Below are 27543 nucleotides of genomic sequence, written 5' to 3'. Positions count from 1 at the left end.
CCATAGAGGCACAACCATGCCCTAGCAACCAACCTATCACATCATACAAACTGCCTAGCAACCACTTAACAACGTTTTAGAAATGGTAAAGTTGTTAATTTATATGTCAAAATGAGAACACAATCAATGTTTGTTTTTTCGATTTTGTTCTTTCTGTGACTTACAAAAATGAGCGTTGACAGTTTCTTTTGTAGCTACGAAAACCAACACGTAACATAATACGAATAAAGGTTAAACTAGTATATACATTTAACCAATGACTGTTTATTCTAGGCACCCGTTTTATTATCGAAGCGCATTTGTCTCATGTGAGCCACCGTACGTTCACGAGCCGTCTGCTTTACGCACGTTCACATGCGCTTTATCAATGATTTTGAAGCGGAATATAAAACTTGTATTAAATTATTATTTGTGTCGTTGAAGGATACACACACTGAAGGTATGCTTGTCGTTTTACTGTAATTTGCGCTTTGTATCTGTAAACGATGTTTAATGTTGAGTTAGCGCTTGTGCTCGTGTTGTAAAGGACGTTCAGCCGTTGACAGGACGTAACATTTGTTTCATTGTTGACGTTTCGCCACAAGAAACGCGTTTTATTTTATTCACAATTTTATTTAAACAATCAATAATAACATCAGCACTTAACAACAAAACCACGGTAGCTTATAGCCTTTTTTGTGCTATGGTTGTTTGTTGTTGTCTTTTAGGAGCACGACCGCATAACAAATTACCTTGAATGTGCTGTGGTTTAAATCGCTTTAAATGAAATATGTACTGTATGTTTGCTGTCATCTTAAATGATCTTGTCAAATGTAGACGTTAAGACCGAATATAGTTAGTTTTGTTTGGCGAAACGTTTTTAATAAACAGTTATTTAAATGTCCTGTGGCTCATTGGTTAGAGCATGGCGATAGCAACGCCAAGGTCACAGGTTCGATCCCAGGGATTGCACGTCCTCAGGAACACAAAAGTATAGTCACAAACCTTCTGCCAAATGCATAAATGTAAAATGTAACGAGCTGAATAAAGGAGAATTTTCCCATACAAGAAAACCACTATACAGATTATCTATACAGGACATAAATAAAAGTATTTTTTATGTTTAAATATTAAATAATTTCACTTTATTGCTTATAGAAACACATGTTTAGTTTGTGACATTGCTCAGATCTTTTCTGAAACTCATATTTTTGACATGTATGATAGGATTTCTGGTTCTTATTTTGATGAATGTCTGAGATAGAGATGACACCTAAAATGGAAAAAAAGTATAAACGATTAAATAATCTCAATTTTGGGTTGTACTTTCCCTTTAAAAGTTCTCAAAGTTCTAAATTTAACTTCCTAGGTGTGTAGGATAAATGGCTGAGCTATTAAATAAATTATTTTCTTACCTTATAAAAGTGGACCATGATGGTACAGTGACGTTGACCTCTTCCTCCAGCTTTTGCCCAGAAGAGAATTCAGAAACGTTCTAATTATTCAAAGGCTTTAACAATTTTTGAAAACAAGTTCAAGACCCTCGTTAGTTCTAAAATATAACAACAGAAGTGTGACTGATCGATATTTCTCAGAATTTATACGATATTATGTTGGAGTTTAAATTTAAACAATTCCTATTTTTATGTCTTTCCAGTGTCTGGTGTTAATGTCTGTGACGCTGCTGTTCCATCATGAGACAAAGAGACGTCTTTACGCCCACATACAACGCATCCTCATCTTCAGAGCTCAGCATCTCCCGTCAAGCAGAGGAGATGCAGAACCAAAGAGAGAGGAAGAAAAAGAAAAGCCTTCGAGCACACTGGTGTACAATCCCTCCGCTTACTACCGGGTCAGAACAGGCCAATCTTCTGCGCCGGGTGGTTTCAATGCAGAGGAGGAACCATACTCCAATCTGCCCTTCAAGCCGGCATACAGACAGCAAAGTAACCCGCACAGCATTAGCTGCTCCCGACAGCTCTCCAGTGCTAAGAACACGCTGTTAAACCTGGCCTTCAGTAAAGCTGCATCTGACACAGGACCCCCGTCTACCCCACACATCCCCAAAGATCCAGACGTCAAAGGTGAGCCACGCGCCTTTCAGAGATGTCGACCAGAATACCGCAGTATGACGCATGACCCCTCTCAGCATTCCTCTGCCATCGACCTCAATGAGGCCTTGTTACTTCTTCATAAAGTCAGTGTTCTCAAAGGCAGCATGGGACCTTCAGACGTCGCTCTTTTCTTGAGTAAACTCGGCCAGTTGCCCAGAGAACGGACGGCAGTGGTTCGAGGTGACACGCGATTCAACATGTTGCTGCGTTATAGCGTGGAATCCCTTCAGTCCTTCACGCTTCCGCAGTTGCTGGACGTGTTGAGGGCCTTCGTGAATTTGGGATTGCCTCATTCCCACAGTCTGTTAGGATTGTTGGAAACAGAGTTTTGCCGGCGAGCAAGTGAGATGGAGCTACACCAGTCGCTGCTCGCCGCCGACTTGTGGCGCTGCCTCGGTCGATCCGTTCCTCAATATCTGGAGAGACTCATCGAAAACATCAGCCGATACTTCGACCAGATGAGCTCGCCAGAGCTAGTTCAACTTTTATACATTGTGGGAGAAGGCAGGAGATGTCCGGAGACTCTCATTCAACCAGTTGAATCGTTACTTCTGCGTCACTTAAACCAACTGAAAGGTGAAGAATTGGGTGCTATTTGCTTAGGCCTCTTCAAATCACAGATCCGCCTCTCCGAGAGAGCGGCGCGCAGACTTGTGGACCGTACGCATTCTGTAGTGAAGGACATGAGCGATTTCGCAATAGTGAATGTGATGAAACTGATGCGATTTAGTTATCTGGACCATCTTCCATGGTTGGAAGCCATGGGACGTGAGATACCCGTACGTGCCCCAAAGATGGGCGTTCAAGGCCTCATGCACCTCGTCTTGGCTTGCTCCGCTCTGCATTACAGAGATGATCGAATCCTCCTGGCCGTAGCTGAACGGCTGCCGGATGTCATCACGCACTGCAGAAGTAAAGACGCCGCTAAGATGGTGTGGGCCTTCGGTACATTAGGCGTCCATCCCAGCCAGTGTCCCAACCTCTATCCCTGTCTCACCGCAGTCTTACGTGAACGTCAGGGTGAATTTCAACGCTTTCCTGAACACCTGCTGACAGGCTTGATCGGTTTAGCTTTTGTGGGTCAGTTCCCGCATGACTTGGTGAGCTTGGCGTTGAGCCCGGAGTTTATTAGCAAGGCTTGCCGTTCACAAGAGCTGGAGTTGAAAAAAGACTTATTCACTTTGGATGGATCTGTAGGCCTGGAGTTGCCCAACTGGACCGGTCCGAGACTGAGTCGCTCTATGATCACAGAAGTGACGAAAGAGTTGTGGGACTTCGCCCGGTCTGATATTTGCCAAAAGCCTGAAGTCGTCGAGGCCGAAGCCATGCTACAGAAACTTCTGGGTGGAGAGAGGTTTGTGTGCAAACGCATGATCCTCCCGCACCTGCGCTCTGTTGACCTGGAGGTACATTTGGATCTCAACGATCAACCTCTTCCTGTGTCTCCTGAACACCAGACTCTCGAGAAAGACACGTCGGCTCACAGCTGGGAGGGTAAACTCTCCGGAGTTCCTCTGACTGATGATCTGTTAGCTCAACTCACCAATTTCAAAAACATTCCAGTGCATCCATCTAACGCTCCGCTTCAGAGGTATAAAGTTGAGCCGGTCCATGTGAGAGAGAGCATCTTCAATGTAGGTGTAGACTTGACAGATGACCTTGTGATGGCAATGACCAGGTCTGGGATCAGCTCACCTCAGCGAGACGGATCTAAAGCATCTGTTGTGCGTCTCGCTGTTCAAGTGACAAACAGGAATCAGTATTGTTACAGGAGTCATCGGTTGTTGGGTTTGCATGCGCTGAAGCGGAGGCAGCTTGAGTTGGCCGGGTACAGAGTTGTGGAGATTCCTCATTGGGAATGGTTTCCACTTCTGCGACGCTCACATGCAGAGAAACTCGCGTACCTACACTGCAAGATATTCAGTGTCTCCCAGAAATAAACAGGATTTTTATTCAGAGATTTTGAACTTTCAATCTACAACTCATGTCTTTGCTTAATGTACCAAACCACTGAAATTTGTATTAAAGTTATGTATCATACTCATAATGTCAATCAACTCTACAGTATGCATTAGTTCTTTTTTTGTAGTTTAAATGTAATTTTAGCTATAAGTTAGTTTGTGTCAAACTCAATATCTTTATCATGAGGGTCATTTATGTAATGATAATGAATGACACAGTTAAACTCTCTTTTATTGGCATTTCTGATTATACAATTATTTAAGAAATATGTGAGTTTTTTAAAGAAGAACCGCAGTTACAGTTGTATCCAAATGATTACACCTTTTATAGTTTACACATGACATTCATTTCCTATATTTATCTAAGAATAACGACGATTAAAGCCAACACCCCTGACTTGAATGAACCGAACCCATCAGAAACGCTTAATTCGGTTCCAAAATTGTAAATTGAAGATCATGTAATCTTACTTATTTGAGTCAGGTTCACATAGTTCAGATAAGTGCATGTGCACGCTAATATTCAGGCCCTACAAGTCGAATCAAATCCGCTAAGGAAAAGAGAGCAATGATTGGTGCTCTTCTTCTTCTCTTTCTTCTTCTGGTATAAAGGCAGTAAAGATCCAGCGTATTGGTGCATTACCTTCTGCAAAACGGGTGAAGAATTAAAATCTCAAATGTATTAAAACTGTGGTACTACCGTTGCAAATAACGAAACCTGAGGGAAAGATTGGCAAGAAATTCCTAAATGAATCAATGCATATAGAAAGTATAAAGTGTTCAAATATATTCATATAGCCTATTTTAATACAAATAAAGAAGTAATACTATATTATAATATTTGCAACAATTTATTTAAACAGCAAGCAAGGAAAAGGGTTATTAAAATATATTGTGCAAAAATGTTCAACCTTCCTTAGTTGTTTTTATTTTGTATAAAATGTATTACAATACAGTGCTGTGTAAATGTCTTAAAGAGTTTAAAGCAGTGATTAACAGAGTTTAAAATTTCAGAGAACCATCTACAATTCAGAATAATTTGTCTGTATGTTCACAGGTTAGTCTAAGTACATAAATCACTGTTTGCACATTAGATTTGAAGGCACATTTGTGTGTTGAGGTGCTCACATTGGGTATTTAGCAAATATGATTGTCTGCAGTACACTGTAGACTGGGACCACATGTGACAAAGGGAATATTGACACATTATAACAAAATGCCAATAGTACCCCAGCAAAGCATTATTCTGTTGGAACAGAACAAATTATGAGAAGATATAGACTGTGTACAAGCTCTTCCTCGTACAAAAAGAAATATAGCTGAAAAGTTAATAAAGTTGAAAATCAAACCTCAAATCAAACAACTGGAAAAAGAAGAAACGCCATAAGAAAATGATACAGGACCTGTTGTTTCAACACTTTCCTTTTCTGGAGCGAGCAGCTATAGCCTACAGTAAAATAATTGTATTAAACTGAAGGAAAAGGAAAAAATGTAAGGCTACAAAAAATTATAACTCTGCTTAATTGTCATCACAAATCATCTTATTTCCTCATCAGTCCTTCTCTACAACCATCACTGGGATATACTACACACACAAGGCACATCCCATTTTTACCCTGCCATTTTTTGAAACTGTATAAATTTGGATTTGCATCTTTTTGGCCGATATAATCGTTCGAACTTGTTATAGATATTATCAATTTATTGGGGAAGGTTTCAATTCAAACTTTATTGACATTAGTTTAAACATTTACAGTATCAAATGGATATAATCTAACACCCATGACAACAGATTATATTCATTCATTATTGTGTTCTATAATTTATTTAATTGATTTCTTTACAGTTTTATTTATAATGTTCATTAAAGTGATGTAATATTGCATCATGACAGAGAATCAGGGGTAAGATCATCACATGACCTCTAGTTAAGCAACAATTAAGGCTAAGCCATAAATTGCCATAGTAACTGAGTTCAAACTATTTTAAGTTTGCTTTATGAAACCAAATTGTTTGACATTAAATCTGAATTGCCAAAATAAGTCTGTCCTATTTCATAATCTTGTTTTATGGAACAGCCCTCTGATGTAAGATTGCATCTTGTCTTTTACTGTAAGTGTGAGATGTTGATTTGTAAACAGTGACAAGTGTTTCACTGTATTGAATCATCATCAGTAGACGAGTCCGAGCATTTGCTTTTCATATTTTGTCTCACCAAACCCAAACTGTCTCATTGTGATGTTTAACTATGTTAAAAGTGTGTTCTAGATTAAGCCCAAAAGTTATTTTGTTTTCATCTTTAGTCTGCAGACAGATGTTGTCATTTCTACAGATGACCTACAAAACCATCATAGTTTTATGTCTCTTAGTCTTGTTTTACCTTTTTTCAAAATTATTCTCAAATCAATAAATACTTTTAATTATTGTAGCCTACTGTTTTGTGTTAGGAAGTTTATTTTACGTGTCAAAAGTGTTTTTACGTTTCTATGTTTTGACGAAGTTAAACCTGTTTTTAACACGCCAAATAAGTCTATTTGAATCGTGAACTATAAAAGCTTACAAAATATAGGATAACGGGAAATAAGAGTTTAAAACAAATGTCGGCTTGTGATTGAAGAGAAGCCGTTCACATTTATATTTTATCTTCGTTCAAGACGCATCTCTCCGCCCCTCCCCGTCCGACAATTGCCACGCGCGTCATCCAATCAAATGCTTACAGTTCGTCTCGTCTCGTGACGTTTACTCCAATAGTACGTGTGCAAATCAGCGCGAGCCAGCGTGCCTCTCTCAGCCAATGAGCTGGCGTCTGACCAATGATGGGGCTCCACGACGTGAAGCGGTGAATGTTTTGAATGTTTTTATAAAGCAGCGCAGATGTGTTTGCGTTTCACTTCACACTGAGAGAATGTTTGAGAAAAATTGCGAAACAGACAAAATAGACATTTGGCACACGGCTTTTACTCCATTTACTTAATACTTCAAGTTTTGGGTAAGAATTATTTCTCACGTAGTTCTTGTGACTGGTAGTTTATTTGTTAAATAATAATTTACACATAATAATAGAATTACTGTAATAATGTAAACGATATTGGTGGAGAGTGGTTATAATCTGTTGCTTAGTTTACTTAGAATACGACTATAATAGAGCTGGATATGCTTTTATTTTGTAATCGTCTTTGATGACTCGCAAACCGCTAAAATCCGTTAGGTTATTTGAACGTCATTTATCTTCGATATTCATGCTTAGATTTTCATAAGAGCTCAATGTGCTTTACTGTCCTATTATAATAATGGCAATTTTGAGAACGTGAGGTGATGAGCGTGCACGAGGTTAACTTACTTGTTGGTTTCGTCATTGATCAGTATAGCAACTTTATATCATCTGTCGATATGCTGCCCTTTCAGGGACGGATTATGACTTCATAGGGCCCCGGGGCCAGTTACCTCCAAGGGCCCCCCATGCGCATTCAGAGCTATAGAAGTGAAAGTGACCGAATTTGTCATATGTTGACCCTCATTGGCTCCTTAACACCGTACGGCTGTAATTTTGTTTAAATACTGAAATCGTTTTTTTAATAAATTACTAATCTGTGTACACTCATGACATGTTGATAAAGCAAGAGAATGAGAGTAAATAAATAAAATAAATAGTGTGTATGTTGTAAAATTTAATGTGTGTATGGTTAGCCGTTCTCACGATCTGTTAAAGTAACATGTTGTCAGATCTTCATAGTTCTCGGTCTCTCGGTCAGTAATCCATCCCTTTTTTAAAACATTTTCTATACAGAATGCTTTTTTACAAGCGACTAGTGTCCATTTGTATAACTGCTTTTGGCACGGTTTAATTTAGAATAAAACACTGCATTATATTTATATACAATTCATTACTTATTCAGTTTTGGCTTGATGATGCATTTCATGTGATATCGTAGCTGTCCCAGACAGTGTGGGTTGTTAAATACACAATGAACTTGCCCTGACCTTTGACATTGATGCATTTTGTCATGTTGCAGAAATCAAACAAGGTTTGACAGATCAACACGTCAAAATGCGACTGCTTTGCGTGTTTCTGCTGGTGGCCGGCAGCGTGTTTGCTGAAGAGGAAGACAAGAAAGAAAGTGTTGGGACAGTGGTCGGAATAGACCTTGGGACCACCTACTCATGGTGAGTACATCAAAAGGTCCACCATACCTCAAAATACACATGCACTTTCACGCCTGAAAAATATAGAAAGTCTCAATGTTACAGTACATTTGTGGCAAAACATTAATAAACTTTACTTTGTCTCTAAACTCAATCAGTGTGGGCGTCTTTAAGAATGGCCGTGTTGAGATCATCGCCAATGACCAAGGAAACCGCATCACTCCGTCCTATGTGGCTTTCACCACTGAAGGTGAGCGTCTCATTGGAGATGCTGCAAAGAACCAGCTGACATCCAACCCTGAGAACACTGTTTTCGATGCAAAGCGCTTGATCGGCCGAACTTGGGGCGACTCTGCCGTGCAGCAGGATATTAAATACTTTCCCTTTAAGGTACACGTGTGCACTAGATTGTATTTGAATTGTGGTGATGCTGAACACGCATGATTTGAAAGTGAGATGCTAAACGTCTGTTCTGTGTTATTCTAGGTCATTGAGAAGAAAAACAAACCTCACATCCAGTTAGATATTGGATCTGGCCAAATGAAGACGTTCGCACCAGAGGAGATCTCCGCTATGGTTCTGACTAAGATGAAGGAAACTGCAGAGGCTTACCTGGGAAAGAAGGTAAAGTCTTTACAATACACAAGCAGTATTTGATGTTGCTCTTGGTTGGGTTGCAGTAAAACTTGACGTCTAATCTTTCTGTTTTTGAAGGTCACACATGCTGTGGTCACTGTGCCTGCTTACTTCAATGATGCCCAGCGTCAGGCCACCAAAGATGCTGGTACCATCGCTGGTCTGAACGTCATGAGAATCATCAATGAGCCGTAAGTAAAATCGCTCAGAGGTTTTAAGCGGGTCGTTTTGTCATCAGGAGGTTAATAAACATCTTGTTGCTTTCACAGAACCGCCGCTGCTATTGCCTACGGTCTGGACAAAAGAGACGGCGAGAAGAACATCCTGGTGTTTGATCTTGGCGGCGGCACCTTTGACGTGTCCCTCCTGACCATTGACAACGGCGTGTTTGAGGTGTTGGCCACTAACGGAGACACTCACCTCGGTGGAGAAGACTTTGATCAGCGCGTCATGGAGCACTTCATCAAACTGTACAAGAAGAAAACCGGAAAAGATGTGCGCAAGGACAACCGCGCTGTGCAGAAGCTGCGCCGTGAGGTGGAGAAGGCTAAGAGAGCACTGTCTGCCTCGCACCAGGCCCGAATCGAGATCGAGTCCTTCTTTGAGGGTGAAGACTTCTCAGAGACCCTGACCCGTGCCAAGTTCGAGGAGCTCAACATGGTACGAGCATGTTCAAGTATTACTGCTTCATTCAACCCACTTTTCTTAAGTTCTCAAAAAATAACAAACGTTCTTTTCCCATTGCAGGATTTGTTCCGCTCCACCATGAAACCAGTTCAGAAAGTTCTGGAAGATTCGGACCTGAAGAAGTCTGAAATTGATGAGATCGTTTTGGTCGGTGGATCCACTCGTATCCCAAAGATCCAGCAGTTGGTGAAGGAGTTGTTCAATGGCAAGGAGCCGTCCAGAGGAATCAACCCTGATGAGGCTGTGGCTTACGGTGCTGCAGTGCAGGCTGGAGTGCTGTCAGGAGAAGAGCACACGGGTGGGTTTTTATCTCGATGCGCTGGACCAAAACCTTCAAATGATTATCTGGATGGTTCATAACTAAACCTTTTGTTCTACAGGTGAAATTGTGATTCTGGATGTGTGCCCTCTGACCCTGGGTATTGAGACTGTCGGAGGAGTGATGACCAAACTCATCCCTAGAAACACTGCTGTGCCAACCAAGAAGTCCCAGATCTTCTCCACAGCTTCTGACAACCAGCCAACTGTGACCATCAAAGTTTATGAGGGTAAGCCATTGTCTTCCATCTTCAGTGCATTAGTTTTTAAACCAAGTGTCCAAATTCTCACGTCGCAACTTTGCATTCTTTTAGGTGAGCGTCCCCTGACAAAGGACAACCATCTTCTGGGTACCTTTGACCTGACTGGTATCCCCCCAGCCCCTCGAGGCGTTCCTCAGATCGAGGTCACCTTCGAGATCGACGTGAATGCCATCGTTCGAGTCACCGCCGAGGACAAAGGCACCGGCAACAAAAACAAAATCACCATCACCAATGACCAGAACCGCCTGACGCCGGAAGACATCGAGCGCATGGTGAATGAAGCCGAGCTTTTCGCCGATGAGGACAAGAAGCTGAAGGAGCGCATCGACACCCGCAACGAACTGGAAAGTTACGCCTACTCTCTGAAGAACCAGATCGGTGACAAAGAAAAGCTGGGCGGCAAGCTGTCGTCTGAGGATAAGGAGGCCATCGAGAAGGCGGTGGAGGAGAAGATTGAGTGGCTGGAGTCCCACCAGGAGGCTGACATTGAAGAATTCCAGTCCAAGAAGAAAGAACTCGAGGAGGTCGTGCAGCCCATCGTGAGCAAGCTGTACGGCAGCGCGGGCGGACCTCCGCCAGAAGAGGGCGACGATCAGGGTGAAAAAGACGAGTTGTAGATTGATTCCATCTTGACTCTTAGTTCTCTTGATGCCCTCGCCCGCCTCCAATGTGGCACTTGTGTACATACAGTATTTTTCATCTTTTTCTTCACTCAGGTGGAGATTTAGTCAGCCTGGTTTGAGGCTTGATGCTGCTATTCTCAGCCAGTTCAACGGGGGGGGGGGGGGATCTGTGAGGGGCAGTTTGAGGAGGGAGCTGTAGACAAGGTTTGGCCCTGGGTAAATGTCATGTCAATTATGAACGTTATGTATTTTTAAAATCTTACAATTGTAGAAGACATTTCTACTAAAAAATACAAAATAAATGTTACATACAAAATGATCATTTGTAGTTTGTGTCTCATTTAGATGTGATGTCAAAACGGTGACTAAATGAAACAAATTAATTTAAAACATTTCAAAGTCAACATGAAACGGAAGTTGCGATTGACTCACTGTACGTCACAATATGGAAAATATCTTACAGTAGTGAGTACACCACTCACATTTTTGTACATATTTTATTGTATCATTTAATGTGACAAAACTAAAGAAATAACACTTTGCTTAAATGTTAAGTAGTGAGTGTACAGCTTGTACAACCCCAAAATAACTCAACACAGCCATTAAAGGTCCCATTCCCAACAATCCCATTTTTCAACCTTTAGTTTGTGTGCAGTTTTGCTGTTAGAGCATAAACAAAACCTGCATAATGATAAACCTCAAAGCTGCTTTTCAAGGAATCGGCTACATCCCTGGTACATGATGTCATTATTCCGAGTTTTTGAAAAACCTCCGCCCAGAGGAATACGCCAAAAAAGGGGCGAGGTTTTCCTTAAAGAAGTGTAGGAGCCGCTGGAGTAGGGTTTGGTTATCAGAGATTGTAAACATTTGACTGAGCTACGCACTAAATTACTTTCACTTTCATCACAGTCCTACAGCTAGTAATAAGAATTCAGCTACACACGTTCTAAGATATCCACGCTCTAATAACAGATTTCATGACTTTAACACCGGCTGTGAAAGCTGTTCTGTGTAACACACTGATATTGTGTGTGTGTGCTGATGGATCTTAAACACTTCTATGTAAAGTCCTTTTAAGTCCTGCTGGCAAATGTCTCCTGGTCAATCTGCTTGTTTTATTATACACTTCGGGTCCAATACTTAAAGGCAAAACTAACGCTCCTGTTATTAGTGTTGATTAATATAACCACTCTGACGCCATTAAGTAATTAATTTAGTCATTTATCATTTAGTCATTCAAGTCCGGTATCATTTCCCTCGCCCTAGTAGGCAAAAACCTCTAACAAAGATTGACGTTTGCACATTCACTAAGTTGAGTATTCAGAAGTTGAGTGCTCAGTGTCATATCCAGAGGTCGTCTTTCCAAAATGACCTCTGCCTTGCTTGGCCAGTCCATCACCTTTCCCCTTAGCTTCTTTAGCATGTCTGCAGATCTAAACCCTATATAGTATCTTTGGGTCATCCTCAAACAGAAGGTACGAGTAGCTTAAGATCTCTAACCCACCAGGAGAAATGGAAGAGGACTCCAGTGGCAACCTGTGAAGCTCTGGTGAACTTCATGCCCAAGAGGGTTAAGGCAGTGCTGGAAAATAATGGTGGCCACACGAAATATTGATACTTTGGGCCAAATTTGGACTTAGTCCACCGGCAGGAAGACCCCCCAGCCGAAACCGATAGAAGCTCTGTTATGTAGGAAGGAGCTGAACCGTTTAAGGCTTCCTAAGTAATTGAAAGAACTTTAAATCAAAACAATACTTAACGGGTAACCAGTGAAGCGATGATAAAATTGGGGTTATTTGATCGTATTTTCAGGATCTGGTAAGAACTCTTGCAGCAGCATTCTGAACTAACTGTAGTTTGTTTATTGATGATACAGAACAACCACTAAGTAGAGCATTACAATAGTCAAGCCGTGAGGTCACAAATGCATGAATAAGCTTTTCTGCTTCTGCAACACATAAAATATTTCGTAATTTGCCAACATTTCTAAAGATGAAGAAAGCTGTTTTTTTTACATTTGAGATATGATTTTTAAATGACATGTTGCGGTCTAATATAACAAGTAGGTCTTTAACTGTATTTGTTGGAGTAACAGTGCAGCCTTCAATTTGCAGGTTATAGTCCGAGATATTCTGTTTACGTGTTTTTGGTACGATAAGTAATATTTCTGTTTTGTTAGAGTTTAAAAAGCAGGAAATTACTAGTCATCCAATGTTTTATATCATCGATGCACTCTGCCAAATTGGATAGCTGGAAGGAATCACCTGGTCTTGATGAGATTTATAGCGTATAGATGATATAGTATTATCTGCATAACTTTGGAAGCTAATTCAATGTTTCCTAATAATGTTGCCAATGTTGCATGTATATGGAGAAAAGCAAGGGTCCTAAAACTGATCCCTGAGGTAATCTATATTTTATTTGCTTTAGATCTGACGATTCCCCATTTAAGTGGACAAATTTATATCTGACTGATCAGTAAGACCTGAACCATAGTAGTGCCTGTCCCTGAATACCGGTATAATTGTGTAAATATCTAAAAGTATGTTATGGTCTACGGTAGACGTTGACGAACCTAGATTTATGACCACGCTGCAAACTGTCGGTTCTTTTTTTAATCCAGTTTCGAATGTCCATGATGCATTGCAATTTGCTATCGTGAAATTCTGAAATGCACGTAGCCTGCCTCTCTGCCATGTGTTCTTTCCGTACGTAATGATCTGAGCCAGCTATATGAAACAAGCAATCAAAATGCGACTTTGCCAAACAGAATGACCTTAACTAAATATTTATTTGTATTTAAATATCCACAGTAGAAATTCAATACAGTTCACAAAGGAAATTTATAAATAAGATGTAATAATCTCATTAATTCAAATGAAAGGTACAGTTTGTAGAAATCGCCGCTAGAGGGCGCACGATCAAAACAACAATGGCGTAGCTTGATGACGCTGTGTTGAAGCGTGGAATGATGGGATATGTAGTCTTCAACTCTACCGCTGATTGTACCGCTGAAACATCAACCAGACGGGAAATAGAAATCACGTTAGCGGAAGAGGTGAAGTAATAACGTTTTATAAATGTTGCGTTTGATGAAATCATTTTATTTCATTATAATAAGAACCGAGTAATTTAAGGTTTAAAACTAAACTGTTAGTCATAGATATGACAGTTATTTTGAATCGCTCACATGCTTCGTACATTCAAACCCTACACACACATCTCACTATAGACCGTGTGTGTGATGCCATTGACTGTCAGGATGACAAATGCATCACATCTGATATCTTTCCTTCATCAACAGAGAGCTGAAACATTGACGCTGTCAACAATGCAAGACGAGATATATTGTGTTTCTCCTTATTCTATACAATAAAGATGGCACAAATATAATGTGTGATGCTAGAAGTGACACACACACACACATAAAGAAAAATGCACTTACATTTGTAAACATGCAGGATACAGTATCATTGACTGTAATGCACTCACATGTTAAAAGAGAAGTTGAAGCCTGTCAGTTAAAATAAGATCTAGAGGCCTGCTGACAGGCTTGATCGGTTTAGCTTTTGTGGGTCAGTTCCCGCATGACTTGGTGAGCTTGGCGTTGAGCCCGGAGTTTATTAGCAAGGCTTGCCGTTCACAAGAGCTGGAGTTGAAAAAAGACTTATTCACTTTGGATGGATCTGTAGGCCTGGAGTTGCCCAACTGGACCGGTCCGAGACTGAGTCGCTCTATGATCACAGAAGTGACGAAAGAGTTGTGGGACTTCGCCCGGTCTGATATTTGCCAAAAGCCTGAAGTCGTCGAGGCCGAAGCCATGCTACAGAAACTTCTGGGTGGAGAGAGGTTTGTGTGCAAACGCATGATCCTCCCGCACCTGCGCTCTGTTGACCTGGAGGTACATTTGGATCTCAACGATCAACCTCTTCCTGTGTCTCCTGAACACCAGACTCTCGAGAAAGACACGTCGGCTCACAGCTGGGAGGGTAAACTCTCCGGAGTTCCTCTGACTGATGATCTGTTAGCTCAACTCACCAATTCCAAAAACATTCCAGTGCATCCATCTAACGCTCCGCTTCAGAGGTATAAAGTTGAGCCGGTCCATGTGAGAGAGAGCATCTTCAATGTAGGTGTAGACTTGACAGATGACCTTGTGATGGCAATGACCAGGTCTGGGATCAGCTCACCTCAGCGAGACGGATCTAAAGCATCTGTTGTGCGTCTCGCTGTTCAAGTGACAAACAGGAATCAGTATTGTTACAGGAGTCATCGGTTGTTGGGTTTGCATGCGCTGAAGCGGAGGCAGCTTGAGTTGGCCGGGTACAGAGTTGTGGAGATTCCTCATTGGGAATGGTTTCCACTTCTGCGACGCTCACATGCAGAGAAACTCGCGTACCTACACTGCAAGATATTCAGTGTCTCCCAGAAATAAACAGGATTTTTATTCACAAGTTTTGGATGTAACTTGTGATAGTTCTCTTGGTCAACCTACAACTCATTTCTTTCCTTAATGTACCAAACCACTGAAATGTTTTATTAAATTGATGTATCGTTTCATAATGTCAATCAACTCTACAGTATGCGTGTGTTCTTTTTTTGTAGTTTAAATGTAATGTCAGCTATAAGTTAGTTTGTGTCAAACTCAATATCTTTATTAATGATGATAATTTATGTAATGATAATGAATGACACAGTTAAACTCTCTTTGACAGTTCTGATTATACAATTATTTAAGAAATATGTGAACCTTTATAATGATTACACCCTTTGTAGGCTGCACATTACATTTCCTATATTGGTATAAAACACTATGTTAAACATTATCGGAATATATTGCAAATGTTTTATATAACTTAAAATATGGAATGTTTTGTAAATAATAGAGAATGTTAGAGAAACAGACATAACCGGTAAGACTGCATCATTTATAATGTAATTGTGACTCAACATTGATTTGTAAACAGTGACAAGTGTTTCACTGTATTGAATCATCATCAGTAGACGAGTCCGAGCATTTGCTTTTCATATTTTGTCTCACCAAACCCAAACTGTCTCATTGTGATGTTTAATGTTAAAAGTGTGTTCTAGATTAACCCCAAAAGTTATTTTATATTCATCTTTAGTCTGCAGACAGATGTTGTCATTTCTACAGATGACCTACAAAAACCGTCATAGTTTTATGTCTCTTGTTTTACCTTCTTCATTTGATATTATAAAACAATTCTCATATAAAAACAGAGTACTTTTAATTTACTGTGAATTTAATAAGTTAATTGTAAGCAAGTGTATTTTACGTGTCAAAACGTAATGCTTAGGCGAAGTAAAACCTCTTTTTGACCAATAAGTCTTTTTAAATCGTTACCTGTAAAACCTTACAAAATATACACGCAAAGTAATTAAGAGTTTTATAAAAAAAAATTGCTTTTCATTAAAGGTTTTGATTGTTCCGTTCACAATATTACATTTTACATGCCGCATCTCTCCGCCCCGCCCCGCCCCGTCCAACAAATGGCATGCACGTCATCCAATCAAATGCTTACAGTTCGCCTCGTCTCGTGACGTTTCCTCCGCCAGTACGTGTGCAAATCAGCGCGAGACAGCGTGCCTCGTTTCACCAATGAGCTCCTTCCAACGAGCTGCCATCGGACCAATGACGAGGCTCCACGACGGGGAAGCGGTGAAGGTTTATAGGCAGCGCAGGTCCATGCGACTCATTTCACACTGCGAGACTATTCGAGAAACATTGTGAGACAGACGAAACAGACATTTGGCCTACGCCCTTCACTTCGTTTACTTATTACGTCAAGTTTTAGGTAAGAATTATATGTCATTTATGTCTTATGACTGGTAGTTTATTTGTTAGACAATAACTTATATTTAATAATAATGTTAATGTAAATAGAAATACTGTAATAATTGAAACGATATTTATGGAGTAATGATTAGAATATGCTGCTTCGTTTATTAAGAATAAAAAAATATTTAAACTTGGATATGCTTTTATTTTGTAATCGTCTTTGAGGACTCGTAACCGGTACGATGCAGAGATCCGTTACTTGACGCTCCTTTAACGTCATTTATCTTCGATATTCATGCTTAGATTTTGATAAGCGCTCAATGTGCTTTACTGTCTTATTATAATAAGATTTAATTTTGAACATTTTGAAACATTCGTGAAAACCTGAGGTGATCAGCGTGCACGAGGTTAACTTACTTATTGGTGTCGTCATAGATCAGTAACTTATAGCAGCTTTACATCATCTGTGGAAATACTGCCCTTGTGTTTTTAAAACATTTTCTGTACAGAATGCTTTATGTGGGCTACTACAAGCGACTAGTGTCAATTACTAATATTGCTGTTGGCATTGTTTAATTTAAAATAAAACTATTATATTTATATACTATTCATTACTTATTCAGTTTTGGCTTGATGATGCATTTCATGTGATATCGTAGCTGTCCCAGACAGTGTGGGTTGTTAAATACACAATGAACTTGCCCTGACCTTTGACATTGATGCATTTTGTCATGTTGCAGAAATCACACAAGGTTTGACAGATCAACACGTCAAAATGCGACTGCTTTGCGTGTTTCTGCTGGTGGCCGGCAGCGTGTTTGCTGAAGAGGAAGACAAGAAAGAAAGTGTTGGGACAGTGGTCGGAATAGACCTTGGGACCACCTACTCATGGTGAGTACATCAAAAGGTCCACCATACCTCAAAATACACATGCACTTTCACGCCTGAAAAATATAGAAAGTCTCAATGTTACAGTACATTTGTGGCAAAACATTAATAAACTTTACTTTGTCTCTAAACTCAATCAGTGTGGGCGTCTTTAAGAATGGCCGTGTTGAGATCATCGCCAATGACCAAGGAAACCGCATCACTCCGTCCTATGTGGCTTTCACCACTGAAGGTGAGCGTCTCATTGGAGATGCTGCAAAGAACCAGCTGACATCCAACCCTGAGAACACTGTTTTCGATGCAAAGCGCTTGATCGGCCGAACTTGGGGCGACTCTGCCGTGCAGCAGGATATTAAATACTTTCCCTTTAAGGTACACGTGTGCACTAGATTGTATTTGAATTGTGGTGATGCTGAACACGCATGATTTGAAAGTGAGATGCTAAACGTCTGTTCTGTGTTATTCTAGGTCATTGAGAAGAAAAACAAACCTCACATCCAGTTAGATATTGGATCTGGCCAAATGAAGACGTTCGCACCAGAGGAGATCTCCGCTATGGTTCTGACTAAGATGAAGGAAACTGCAGAGGCTTACCTGGGAAAGAAGGTAAAGTCTTTACAATACACAAGCAGTATTTGATGTTGCTCTTGGTTGGGTTGCAGTAAAACTTGATGTCTAATCTTTCTGTTTTTGAAGGTCACACATGCTGTGGTCACTGTGCCTGCTTACTTCAATGATGCCCAGCGTCAGGCCACCAAAGATGCTGGTACCATCGCTGGTCTGAACGTCATGAGAATCATCAATGAGCCGTACGTAAAATCGCTCAGAGGTTTTAAGCGGGTCGTTTTGTCATCAGGAGGTTAATAAACATCTTGTTGCTTTCACAGAACCGCCGCTGCTATTGCCTACGGTCTGGACAAAAGAGACGGCGAGAAGAACATCCTGGTGTTTGATCTTGGCGGCGGCACCTTTGACGTGTCCCTCCTGACCATTGACAACGGCGTGTTTGAGGTGGTGGCCACTAACGGAGACACTCACCTCGGTGGAGAAGACTTTGATCAGCGCGTCATGGAGCACTTCATCAAACTGTACAAGAAGAAAACCGGAAAAGATGTGCGCAAGGACAACCGCGCTGTGCAGAAGCTGCGCCGTGAGGTGGAGAAGGCTAAGAGAGCACTGTCTGCCTCGCACCAGGCCCGAATCGAGATCGAGTCCTTCTTTGAGGGTGAAGACTTCTCAGAGACCCTGACCCGTGCCAAGTTCGAGGAGCTCAACATGGTACGAGCATGTTCAAGTATTACTGCTTCATTCAACCCACTTTTCTTAAGTTCTCAAAAAATAACAAATGTTCTTTTCCCATTGCAGGATTTGTTCCGCTCCACCATGAAACCAGTTCAGAAAGTTCTGGAAGATTCGGACCTGAAGAAGTCTGAAATTGATGAGATCGTTTTGGTCGGTGGATCCACTCGTATCCCAAAGATCCAGCAGTTGGTGAAGGAGTTGTTCAATGGCAAGGAGCCGTCCAGAGGAATCAACCCTGATGAGGCTGTGGCTTACGGTGCTGCAGTGCAGGCTGGAGTGCTGTCAGGAGAAGAGGACACGGGTGGGTTTTTATCTCGATGCACTGGACCAGAACCTTCAAATGATTATCTGGATGGTTCATAACTAAACCTTTTGTTCTACAGGTGACCTTGTGCTTTTGGATGTGTGCCCTCTGACCCTGGGTATTGAGACTGTCGGAGGAGTGATGACCAAACTCATCCCTAGAAACACTGTTGTGCCAACCAAGAAGTCCCAGATCTTCTCCACGGCTTCTGACAACCAGCCGACTGTGACCATCAAAGTTTATGAGGGTAAGCCATTGTCTTCCATCTTCAGTGCATTAGTTTTTAAACCAAGTGTCCAAATTCTCACGTTGCAACTTTGCATTCTTTTAGGTGAGCGTCCCCTGACAAAGGACAACCATCTTCTGGGTACCTTTGACCTGACTGGTATCCCCCCAGCCCCTCGAGGCGTTCCTCAGATCGAGGTCACCTTTGAGATCGACGTGAACGGCATCCTTCGAGTCACCGCCGAGGACAAAGGCACCGGCAACAAAAACAAAATCACCATCACCAATGACCAGAACCGCCTGACGCCGGAAGACATCGAGCGCATGGTGAACGAAGCCGAGCGCTTTGCCGATGAGGACAAGAAGCTGAAGGAGCGCATCGACACCCGCAACGAACTGGAAAGTTATGCCTACTCTCTGAAGAACCAGATCGGTGACAAAGAAAAGCTGGGCGGCAAGCTGTCGTCTGAGGATAAGGAGGCCATCGAGAAGGCGGTGGAGGAGAAGATTGAGTGGCTGGAGTCCCACCAGGAGGCTGACATTGAAGAATTCCAGTCCAAGAAGAAAGAACTCGAGGAGGTCGTGCAGCCCATCGTGAGCAAGCTGTACGGCAGCGCGGGCGGGCCTCCGCCAGAAGAGGGCGACGATCAGGGTGAAAAAGACGAGTTGTAGATTGATTCCATCTTGACTCTTAGTTCTCTTGATGCCCTCGCCCGCCTTCGATGTGGCACTTGTGTACATACTGGACTTCATGAACATTTTTGTAAGAAAATGTAAAATGTGGGGGTGACATTAAAGCCACGTATCTCTTCTGGAAAGACTTGTGGAGCGTTGGAGAGTTGTTGTATTTTTTTTTTTTCTTCACTCAGGTGGAGATTTAGTCAGCCTGGTTTGAGGCTCGATGCTGCTATTCTCAGGCAGTTCAACGGGGGGGGTTCTGTGAGGAGCAGTTTAAGGAGGGAGGGATAGACGGGTTTGGGCCCTGCGGAAATGTCATGTGACTAATAAACGTTATTTATTTAAAATCTGGCAATTGTAGAAGACATTTCTACTAAAAATACAAAATAAATGTTTCATACAAAATGATCATCTGTTGTTTGTGTCTCATTCAAATGTTATGTTGAAACGGTGACTGAAATGTTTTTAATTAAATTTTCATTTAAAGTCTAAACAATTCATGGTTTTGTCACTATGATTTTTATTTATTTAAATTCATAGTGGAAAAATATGCAGATTTACGATGCTCTGAATCTTTTTCTTTGGTATTTTAAGTCTTCTATTGATCTACAGTAAAGTCCAATGTCTAAGTGGTATAATAGTAAAAAAGAAAAATAGGACCTAGCTAGAGTAGTTCACTTTCAAATAAATGTTCATAATAATTTACTTGCCCCCATGTCATCCAAAATGTTTATGTATTTGTTTCTTTAGTCAAAAAGAAATGAAGGTTTTTGATAAAAATATTCCAGGATTATTCTCCATATAGTGGACTTTCATGGACTCCAAACGGTTGAAGGTCACAATGACCTCCCAGACGATGAACAAGGAAAAAAGTGTTTCGGCTTTATATATATTTGAAAGTGAACTACTCTAAACTTGAGACTTGTAAACATCTGTGTATGAAGCAAACATGAATTCTTTGACTACAGATAGAGGCCCAACAAACTTTGATAGAGAAATTTATTGGAAAGCACAACCGCAGTCATGCAACTATTGTAACGAGACAATCGTTGAATATCATGCCTTGAGTGTCCATTCCTCCAAAGACAAAACAAAGATATTTAACATCAGGTTCAGAGTTTTGAGTTGCGTGTTCTTCATCGTTTCCCATCCTCACACGCCACGGCACTAAACAAGAGGAATGATCCAGTCTGCCAGGTGGTAGATCTCCTTCAAACTTCATCAACGTCCATCGGTGTTTATCTGTGGCAGGAAACACCAATGCATGTTAATTCTGAATATGACTTAGTTTTAATGATACTTAAATTTAAAACTAGATTTTATTAGTGCCAACCACACCTAGAAGAAATTGAGTCTTCATGGTATAAGATTTATAATAGAATAAAATATTAAAAGACGGGTATCTACAACATAAAGGCCTTTCATCCTTTCTTTTTTTAAGAATCATCCATGAATGTCTTCTTGAGTTTACAAAGTACGAGTACTCGCCACAGTGAAACTTAAACATGGAGTTTGTTGCTGCCCCCTCTGATGTCAATCCTCCAAAGATGAAGATGTTTTTCCCAAAGGTAACGGATGCATGGGCTGCCACTCCAGGAGGAACATCTCCTTTAGCTTTCACCTTCTCCCATTTCATAGTTTCTGATAAAAGTGAGAGACAAGAATAACGAAACACAGAATGACACTACAATAATATCCCTGGTGTTCGTGTTAACCGAGAGATAAAGACTCACCGGTGTCCAGCGAGAACATGTCACTGTAAAACTTATCTCCTGCCATTCCACCGTGGATGTACAGAACCGTTCCCACCGCTGCGATCACATGTCCGTGACGTGGAGTGGGAGGTGTCCCTCTGGTCTCTGTCTGCGTCCAGGTGGCACTGACTGCAAACAGAGAAACATTTCCAGGGTGTTTGTGAGCTTCGTGCAATGACGTGTGTCTCTCTCAGATAGATTCTCTAAGAGTTTAACCTGTATCAAAAATATGGACTTGAGGATCAGTAACAGGTGTTGCCCCAGCATCCCCTCCTGAGAAGACAAAGAGTCGGTCCCCGATACACGCCGAGTTCGTATGATACGTTCTGACTGAAGGAGGAGTTCCTTTGACCTGGACCGTCTTCCACAAACCATGTCCTTTAATTTCGTCTGTGTGCATTAACACAAAGCACAACGTTATGTCAACACAGATACATGTATTAGGTTCATTATTGAGCGTTTAACAACCTGATGTGTGCAAGATTTGAACGCAGTTGAGGTTTCCCGTCTGCACGGCCCCGGCAAACACGCACAGCGAGTCGCTCTCAGCAACGAAACCACAGTGTTCATAACGCGCCTGCAGACCGTCCCATCCCGGTATGTCCCATTCGTGAGTCTCTGCAAAAGATTACATTGAGTCACCTTTGTTTATTTGAAAACTGCATGCAACTAGTCCACCTGACTCACTGTTTTAAGCTGTGTTGGTTGGATGTGGTAATATCAGTCTATTTCAAAAGTGTTTATTCATGGAAGGATTCTCATACATCTGCTGGAGGTGAGACTGAAGTACCTAAGTTTATAATGTAAGACTCAGAGAAGCTTCCATTAGGATTGGCCCCACCAACTAATACAATACGTCCCTTGCCCCCATCTTTCGAAGGCAGAAATGTGCATGTGTGACCCACGGAAACACCTGGACCAGCACCTGTGGGCACGAGAACATACCTGTCCACACAAAGAAAGAGGCAATCAATAGAAATAAACACAAACACAAAGATATGTGAATAATCACTTAATACCATTGTCTGTTCTTAGGCGTTTCTTCAGGCTCCAGAATAGGAAGGAGCTCCATCAGCCTGTCAACATTTAAAACATCGGCAGTACCATCAACATCTGCATATCACGGTAACTTTTAATGTAACACTGTGTGATGACGTCACGGGCGTCTGTTGCATGTTACTTCACATGAGACACGCAAAGGGAACCAAATGTGAACCTGCTCGAAACGATTAATAATAATTACGGATTGACAACTGATTTCATGCAAAAAAAAACTAGCATTGCTCTGTTTGACTGGACGATAGCTCCGTTGCCATCGTAACGTGAAAGCAGAACGTAACGGCGAGCGTCATGACGTCACAAGAGAACTCTCGGGCGCTACTTGGCTATTTCGACGACAGCAATCGTTTAACTTTTACTAACAGATGTAACTTACCTTTATCAATAAATGTATTTATAAATGATGAGCACAGCGCGAAACAAAGTAAGTGAGGATACGCATGTCAGCCATGTGAAAATGAGTAATGAACGACAGGCGAAACGGAAATGCTTTCATAATAAAAGTACAGTAAAAATTAAATAATAATAATAAAAAAACGATGCATGCAATACTCAAAATACTATATGTATTATTATAACAAATGTTAATATACTTTACCAGCAATTAACAAACATAAGACATTAGAACGGCAGCTCTTATAACATGTACCATGGTAAATATAAATCATCCCATGTTTTACTTCTGCTTAAGGCTAAAATACACTTTACAACTTTTCCTCAGATTTTGTCCAGATTTTCAGTCTGGAGAAAGTATTGTCCAGTCTGCAGATTTGATCAGTTAATGTGTTTCTATCTGAAACCTTTAAAAGTCTGCAAGTGTATGATGTGTAGTTTAAAAAAAATCTGTTCCGGTTTTAAAAGTCTTGTAGTGTATTCCAGCCATTGGTTGATTCTAACAGACACTAATTTTATTTATTCTTATTTTATTTATATTTTATACAAAATAACGAATCAAATAGTAAGATAATCAAGATCACAAAAACGGAAAAAGAACAATTATAAAATTCTCAAAAAATAGAGCAGTAAATAAACATCTTGTACTGATGCTCACCTAAAGCGCAGCCCGTGACTGGACGCACCAAACCCAGCGTTCGAAGCCAAGCCCATAACTCCACCCACGGACGCGACCACGCCCACACCAGCCCCTCTAATATCTGTGACTGCAGTTCATACACACATGAAACATCTTGAGATCATCAGACGCTCTGGACTTTATATTTCTCGAGAAAGCATGACATCAAACTCAAACCTGAGCAGCATGAGACGAACTGTCGAACAGCTGAGACTTGAAGCCAGCGTGGAGAGAGTCAAAGTAAGTGTGTGTGTCAATAACACTATATCAATAACACTCACATTTAAGCCTTTATAACATTCTTCAACGATAGTTTAGTTCAGTTGTATATCTTTTTTAACATGACTTAATACAATCGCAAGCCATGTCTAAACATGAACATATATTAAAATATATAAAAAGTTTATAATAAATTAAAAAGTAATAAATTAAAAAGTGCATTAACACAAATTCCACACGCGTATTTGTATGTGTTTGTATTATTGTATGTTTGTTGCAGCATCTGTTTAGTCACTGTTCTTGGTTTAAAAGTATTTGTTTATATCATTTTACTCTTGTTGGTAACTCTGAAAATTCGGACAGTCATAATTGAACTTTGTGGTTGTCATATATTTAGTCAGAGCATGCCAGTGACGTTCACAAAGATCTTAACGTTTTCATTCTTATTAAAAAAGGGAAACGGACAAAACATCACAGAGTTCTTATATATATATATTTTATTATACATCTAAGCAATAACAAAAAATTAATCAATGACCGTATAGATTACTTTGTGAGCATTTGACTGAATTCTGTTACTTTGTATCGAAAAATCTTTAACTTTATTCCGCCATACATTCACACTTAGTAAAAACACATGCCAAATTAGACCACACAACAGTTTTATTTGTAGCTTTTTATAGCTTTAGATGCAAATGAGCAGTATTTGTATGAAGGGACACACAAGGTGGCAACATGAACAGGTTGTGTTACATCACATGCCCTCATCCCTGTTTCATCTTCATCACGCAGGTTTCTCAGGCCGCGGCTGATCTGCAACAATATTGTCTCCAGAACGCCAGTAAAGATGCTCTTCTGGTGGGGCTGCCGGCAGGTAGTAACCCGTTCAGAGAGCCGCGCTCATGTGCTGTCCTCTAGACCGAAGGTAGATGTTCTTTAAGTCATGACAAACACTCAGCTGACGGTGAAAACGTGCACATTTCGTTAGTGATTCATGTAGGAAATCTGGATTTTTCTGTAACACTAAATACACAACATAAGTCAATGATAAACTAACAATAAGCAATATAATTTTCTAATGGTTCATGTTAAGTAATGCATTAACTCAACAAATATAAGCCAATTTTAATGTCTTGCCAGTTTTTCTGACTTCTAATAAATGTAAACAGGATTTAACTTCACTCGTATATGTCAATATGTGTACATTGAGCAAATAAAAACCAGTTTTGTCAGTCAAAATGATCCCCTTTACAACTTGATTTAAATAAGAAGTGTCTCACCCTCCTCAGTTTTTTAATAGTAAACGTGTTTAACCCAGATATTCTCAGTGGTCATATGCAGCTGTGTGGGATATTATTTTTAGGTTGACATCCGGCCTGCCGGTCAGAAGGCAGGACTGGTCAGACTTTTGTACCATCAACAGGAAGTTAAAGACACAGAGGACTGGAGTTAGTACAGGAAGTCTTGAGGTTTTGGAATGTGATGCCACCGAGAGATTATGAGTTTTCTATTGTGTGTGATGCAATTGTTACCACAGATAAAGCTCGGTGTTGTTTCAAAGATTTACATATTCCAGCAAAAGACAATGTTAGTGAAAAAGTCATGACGTGGCATTGCAGACGTGAAGATAGAGGAAGCGTCTGGCATACTTCTGCTGTTGAACACGGCGAGTCTGGGGTTTTCTCCACGATCACTCGAGCTAGACCGTATTTGGACACCATACTTAGTTCCACATGATGTGTTGCAATATGTCAGTTTTTTCTTAATTGATTTCGACACCGACCTGCTGTCGTGAAGTTGTCTTAAAATAGTTAAAAGTGAAATAAGAGAAATTAATTGAATTTTTACAGGAGAAAGGAGATCAGTGAAGGAAAACACTCATATTTTGATATCTAATGCATCGGGGGATTTTTTTGTGCCTGAGAAGAATGTCGTCTATGAAGATGGATGCCTTATATTTAATATATTTCTTTTGTATTTGTTGTGCCACACATGTATGTTTCTTACTATGATACATGTTAATCATTCACCGTTTGGTTTGTATGCGACAGAATGGTATGAATTTTTGTAAGAGTCATAAGATGCTCTTTAACTATATATAATGTTAACTGCTGTCCAAGTGTCAAAAAATTTAAAGGCAATAAAAAAGATTGGACGAAAAAAGGTCTTTGTCCCTGTGAACCAGAAGTTCCACGCATTGCAGAATGAAATGGAATTTCGAATGAGAAAAATAGGGGGCGTAGCTTTGGTCTTTCTCTGCGATTTGATTGGATGTATGAAAACAGCCGTTGCGTTTAGAAATGGAAAGGCAGCAGACTGACAGTTAAAGGGGAGGAGCTAAGGGATGCTCCGCCCCAGCCGTCTAATTTCCGTCATTGAAGATGGATAGTCACTACAGGACAGAAGTGCCTTTTCAGATTTTGACTGAAGATTATGAGGGCACATGAATTTTATAAGAGAATGACCCACATTGAGAAAACTATTTACAATAAACGCTGCAATGTTTCATGAAAAAATAGGTGTAGTCATTTTTAAATTTCACTGAGAATTTAATAGCCGTTAATGGTTAACATTTATGTAGTAGAGTAGGCGAGGCGAGACCGTGGTTCGAGTCCGGTGAGTAGTTGTGAATTAGCGCCAGCTGTGCGCACACCTGGCTCGAATCACGTAGGAGATAGGGAGCATATAAAAGGAACGAGCGACCGGACCGTCGATGAGAGAGGACCGGGCCCGAAGTGTTTGTATATGTATTTATGTTCTAGTGTTTTGTATTTATGTTTTGTTCACCGGCGGTCGGCCGTGAGGGGCCGCCGGCTGTTATTATTTATATTAAATGTTTAAATGTTTGCCGGTTCCCGCCTCCTTCCTTCAAACAAAACATAAATACAAAACACTAGAACATAAATAGATTTACAAACACTTCGTGCCCGGACCTCTCTCATCGACGGTCCGGTCGCTCGTTCCTTTTATATGCTCCCTATCTCCTACATGATTCGAGCCCGGTGTGCACACAGCTGGCGCTAATTCACAACTACTCACCGGACTCGAACCACGGTCTCGCCCCGCCTACTCTACTACAATTTACCATTAGTCTTTTTTTTCTTAGTGACATCATTTGAATGAAAAAGTCATTTCAAGGGTAACGCAAACATTAACATTTTGAGATATTACAAAGATCATTCTTTAAGATTAAGTTAGACCAGGAATGTGTTTTTAAACATTGCATCGCCCTCTCGATAAATGTGAAGTCTGAAACCAAATGGCTGTTCTGTAAATCCTGTGAGATAAAGAGTCTGAGCTTCCTCTGCTGACTGTCGAGGGCCGTAAGGAAAAGACAATTTATATACCGCAGTGGGTAAAAGAACATAATTAACTAAACATGTTTTTCTCTTATGATGATCATAAAAAGACCCGGTTTCTAGAGATAATCACATCAATCTGGGTGGATACAACAACCTCGATTATGACTCTGAGAAAGGAATCTCTCTCTGTGTCTCTGTCACAGTCTGGAGTATTGT

At 40.6% G+C, this 27543-nt stretch overlaps 5 protein-coding genes across 6 annotated transcripts; 4 read left to right on the top strand and 1 right to left on the bottom strand.

Moving 5' to 3' along the window:
- Positions 1 to 166: 166 nt before the first annotated feature.
- LOC130419161 (FAST kinase domain-containing protein 5, mitochondrial) lies at positions 167 to 6477 on the top strand. Its single transcript, XM_056745646.1, has 2 exons — positions 167 to 439; positions 1637 to 6477. The coding sequence occupies exon 2, from the start codon at positions 1649 to 1651 to the stop codon at positions 4031 to 4033; it is 2385 nt and encodes a 794-aa protein (XP_056601624.1). The 5' UTR covers positions 167 to 439; positions 1637 to 1648; the 3' UTR covers positions 4034 to 6477.
- Positions 6478 to 6886: 409 nt separating this feature from the next.
- LOC130418874 (endoplasmic reticulum chaperone BiP-like) lies at positions 6887 to 11043 on the top strand. The gene is made up of 9 exons (XM_056745047.1): positions 6887 to 7043; positions 8068 to 8218; positions 8356 to 8587; positions 8684 to 8821; positions 8912 to 9024; positions 9103 to 9493; positions 9581 to 9818; positions 9901 to 10068; positions 10153 to 11043. The coding sequence occupies exons 2-9, from the start codon at positions 8103 to 8105 to the stop codon at positions 10716 to 10718; spliced, it is 1962 nt and encodes a 653-aa protein (XP_056601025.1). The 5' UTR covers positions 6887 to 7043; positions 8068 to 8102; the 3' UTR covers positions 10719 to 11043.
- A 5345-nt stretch (positions 11044 to 16388) lies between these two features.
- Positions 16389 to 20329, top strand: hspa5 (heat shock protein 5). Its single transcript, XM_056747358.1, has 9 exons — positions 16389 to 16540; positions 17265 to 17415; positions 17553 to 17784; positions 17881 to 18018; positions 18109 to 18221; positions 18300 to 18690; positions 18778 to 19015; positions 19098 to 19265; positions 19350 to 20329. Exons 2-9 carry the CDS (start codon positions 17300 to 17302, stop codon positions 19913 to 19915), a joined length of 1962 nt encoding a protein of 653 aa, XP_056603336.1. The 5' UTR covers positions 16389 to 16540; positions 17265 to 17299; the 3' UTR covers positions 19916 to 20329.
- A 574-nt stretch (positions 20330 to 20903) lies between these two features.
- rabepk (Rab9 effector protein with kelch motifs) lies at positions 20904 to 23841 on the bottom strand. Of its 2 annotated transcripts, none has more exons than XM_056747152.1 (8): positions 23786 to 23841; positions 22695 to 22751; positions 22466 to 22620; positions 22144 to 22293; positions 21892 to 22065; positions 21655 to 21804; positions 21410 to 21562; positions 20904 to 21163 (listed from the first exon to the last, which is right to left on the bottom strand). In XM_056747152.1, exons 1-8 carry the CDS (start codon positions 23839 to 23841, stop codon positions 20943 to 20945), a joined length of 1116 nt encoding a protein of 371 aa, XP_056603130.1. In that variant the 3' UTR covers positions 20904 to 20942. The 2 variants fall into 2 exon arrangements, with proteins under 2 accessions (XP_056603130.1, XP_056603132.1); XM_056747154.1 differs by lacking the exon at positions 23786 to 23841 and adding an exon at positions 23111 to 23228.
- Positions 23842 to 23911: 70 nt separating this feature from the next.
- gng10 (guanine nucleotide binding protein (G protein), gamma 10) lies at positions 23912 to 25868 on the top strand. The gene is made up of 2 exons (XM_056747155.1): positions 23912 to 24046; positions 24818 to 25868. Exons 1-2 carry the CDS (start codon positions 23912 to 23914, stop codon positions 24941 to 24943), a joined length of 261 nt encoding a protein of 86 aa, XP_056603133.1. The 3' UTR covers positions 24944 to 25868.
- Positions 25869 to 27543: the final 1675 nt, after the last annotated feature.

The sequence above is a fragment of the Triplophysa dalaica genome, chromosome 4, assembly GCF_015846415.1.
Source record: "Triplophysa dalaica isolate WHDGS20190420 chromosome 4, ASM1584641v1, whole genome shotgun sequence".
NCBI lineage: Eukaryota > Metazoa > Chordata > Actinopteri > Cypriniformes > Nemacheilidae > Triplophysa > Triplophysa dalaica.
Note: the sequence above shows the minus strand (reverse complement) of the source record. Positions and strands in the feature narration are given on the sequence as shown.

Coding starts and splice junctions, on each gene's coding strand:
- LOC130419161 (XM_056745646.1), top strand. CDS start 1,649: ATGTCTGTGACGCTGCTGTTCCATCATGAGACAAAGAGACGTCTTTAC.
- LOC130418874 (XM_056745047.1), top strand. CDS start 8,103: ATGCGACTGCTTTGCGTGTTTCTGCTGGTGGCCGGCAGCGTGTTTGCT. Junction 8,219..8,355: donor CTTGGGACCACCTACTCATG/GTGAGTACATCA, acceptor AAACTCAATCAG/TGTGGGCGTCTTTAAGAATG. Junction 10,069..10,152: donor GACCATCAAAGTTTATGAGG/GTAAGCCATTGT, acceptor GCATTCTTTTAG/GTGAGCGTCCCCTGACAAAG.
- hspa5 (XM_056747358.1), top strand. CDS start 17,300: ATGCGACTGCTTTGCGTGTTTCTGCTGGTGGCCGGCAGCGTGTTTGCT. Junction 18,019..18,108: donor AGGCTTACCTGGGAAAGAAG/GTAAAGTCTTTA, acceptor CTGTTTTTGAAG/GTCACACATGCTGTGGTCAC. Junction 18,691..18,777: donor AGTTCGAGGAGCTCAACATG/GTACGAGCATGT, acceptor TTCCCATTGCAG/GATTTGTTCCGCTCCACCAT.
- rabepk (XM_056747152.1), bottom strand. CDS start 23,841: ATGGGCTTGGCTTCGAACGCTGGGTTTGGTGCGTCCAGTCACGGGCTG. Junction 21,805..21,891: donor AGTCCATATTTTTGATACAG/GTTAAACTCTTA, acceptor CTCTGTTTGCAG/TCAGTGCCACCTGGACGCAG. Junction 21,164..21,409: donor CATGTTTAAGTTTCACTGTG/GCGAGTACTCGT, acceptor TTCCTGCCACAG/ATAAACACCGATGGACGTTG.
- gng10 (XM_056747155.1), top strand. CDS start 23,912: ATGAAACATCTTGAGATCATCAGACGCTCTGGACTTTATATTTCTCGA. Junction 24,047..24,817: donor CCAGCGTGGAGAGAGTCAAA/GTAAGTGTGTGT, acceptor TTCATCACGCAG/GTTTCTCAGGCCGCGGCTGA.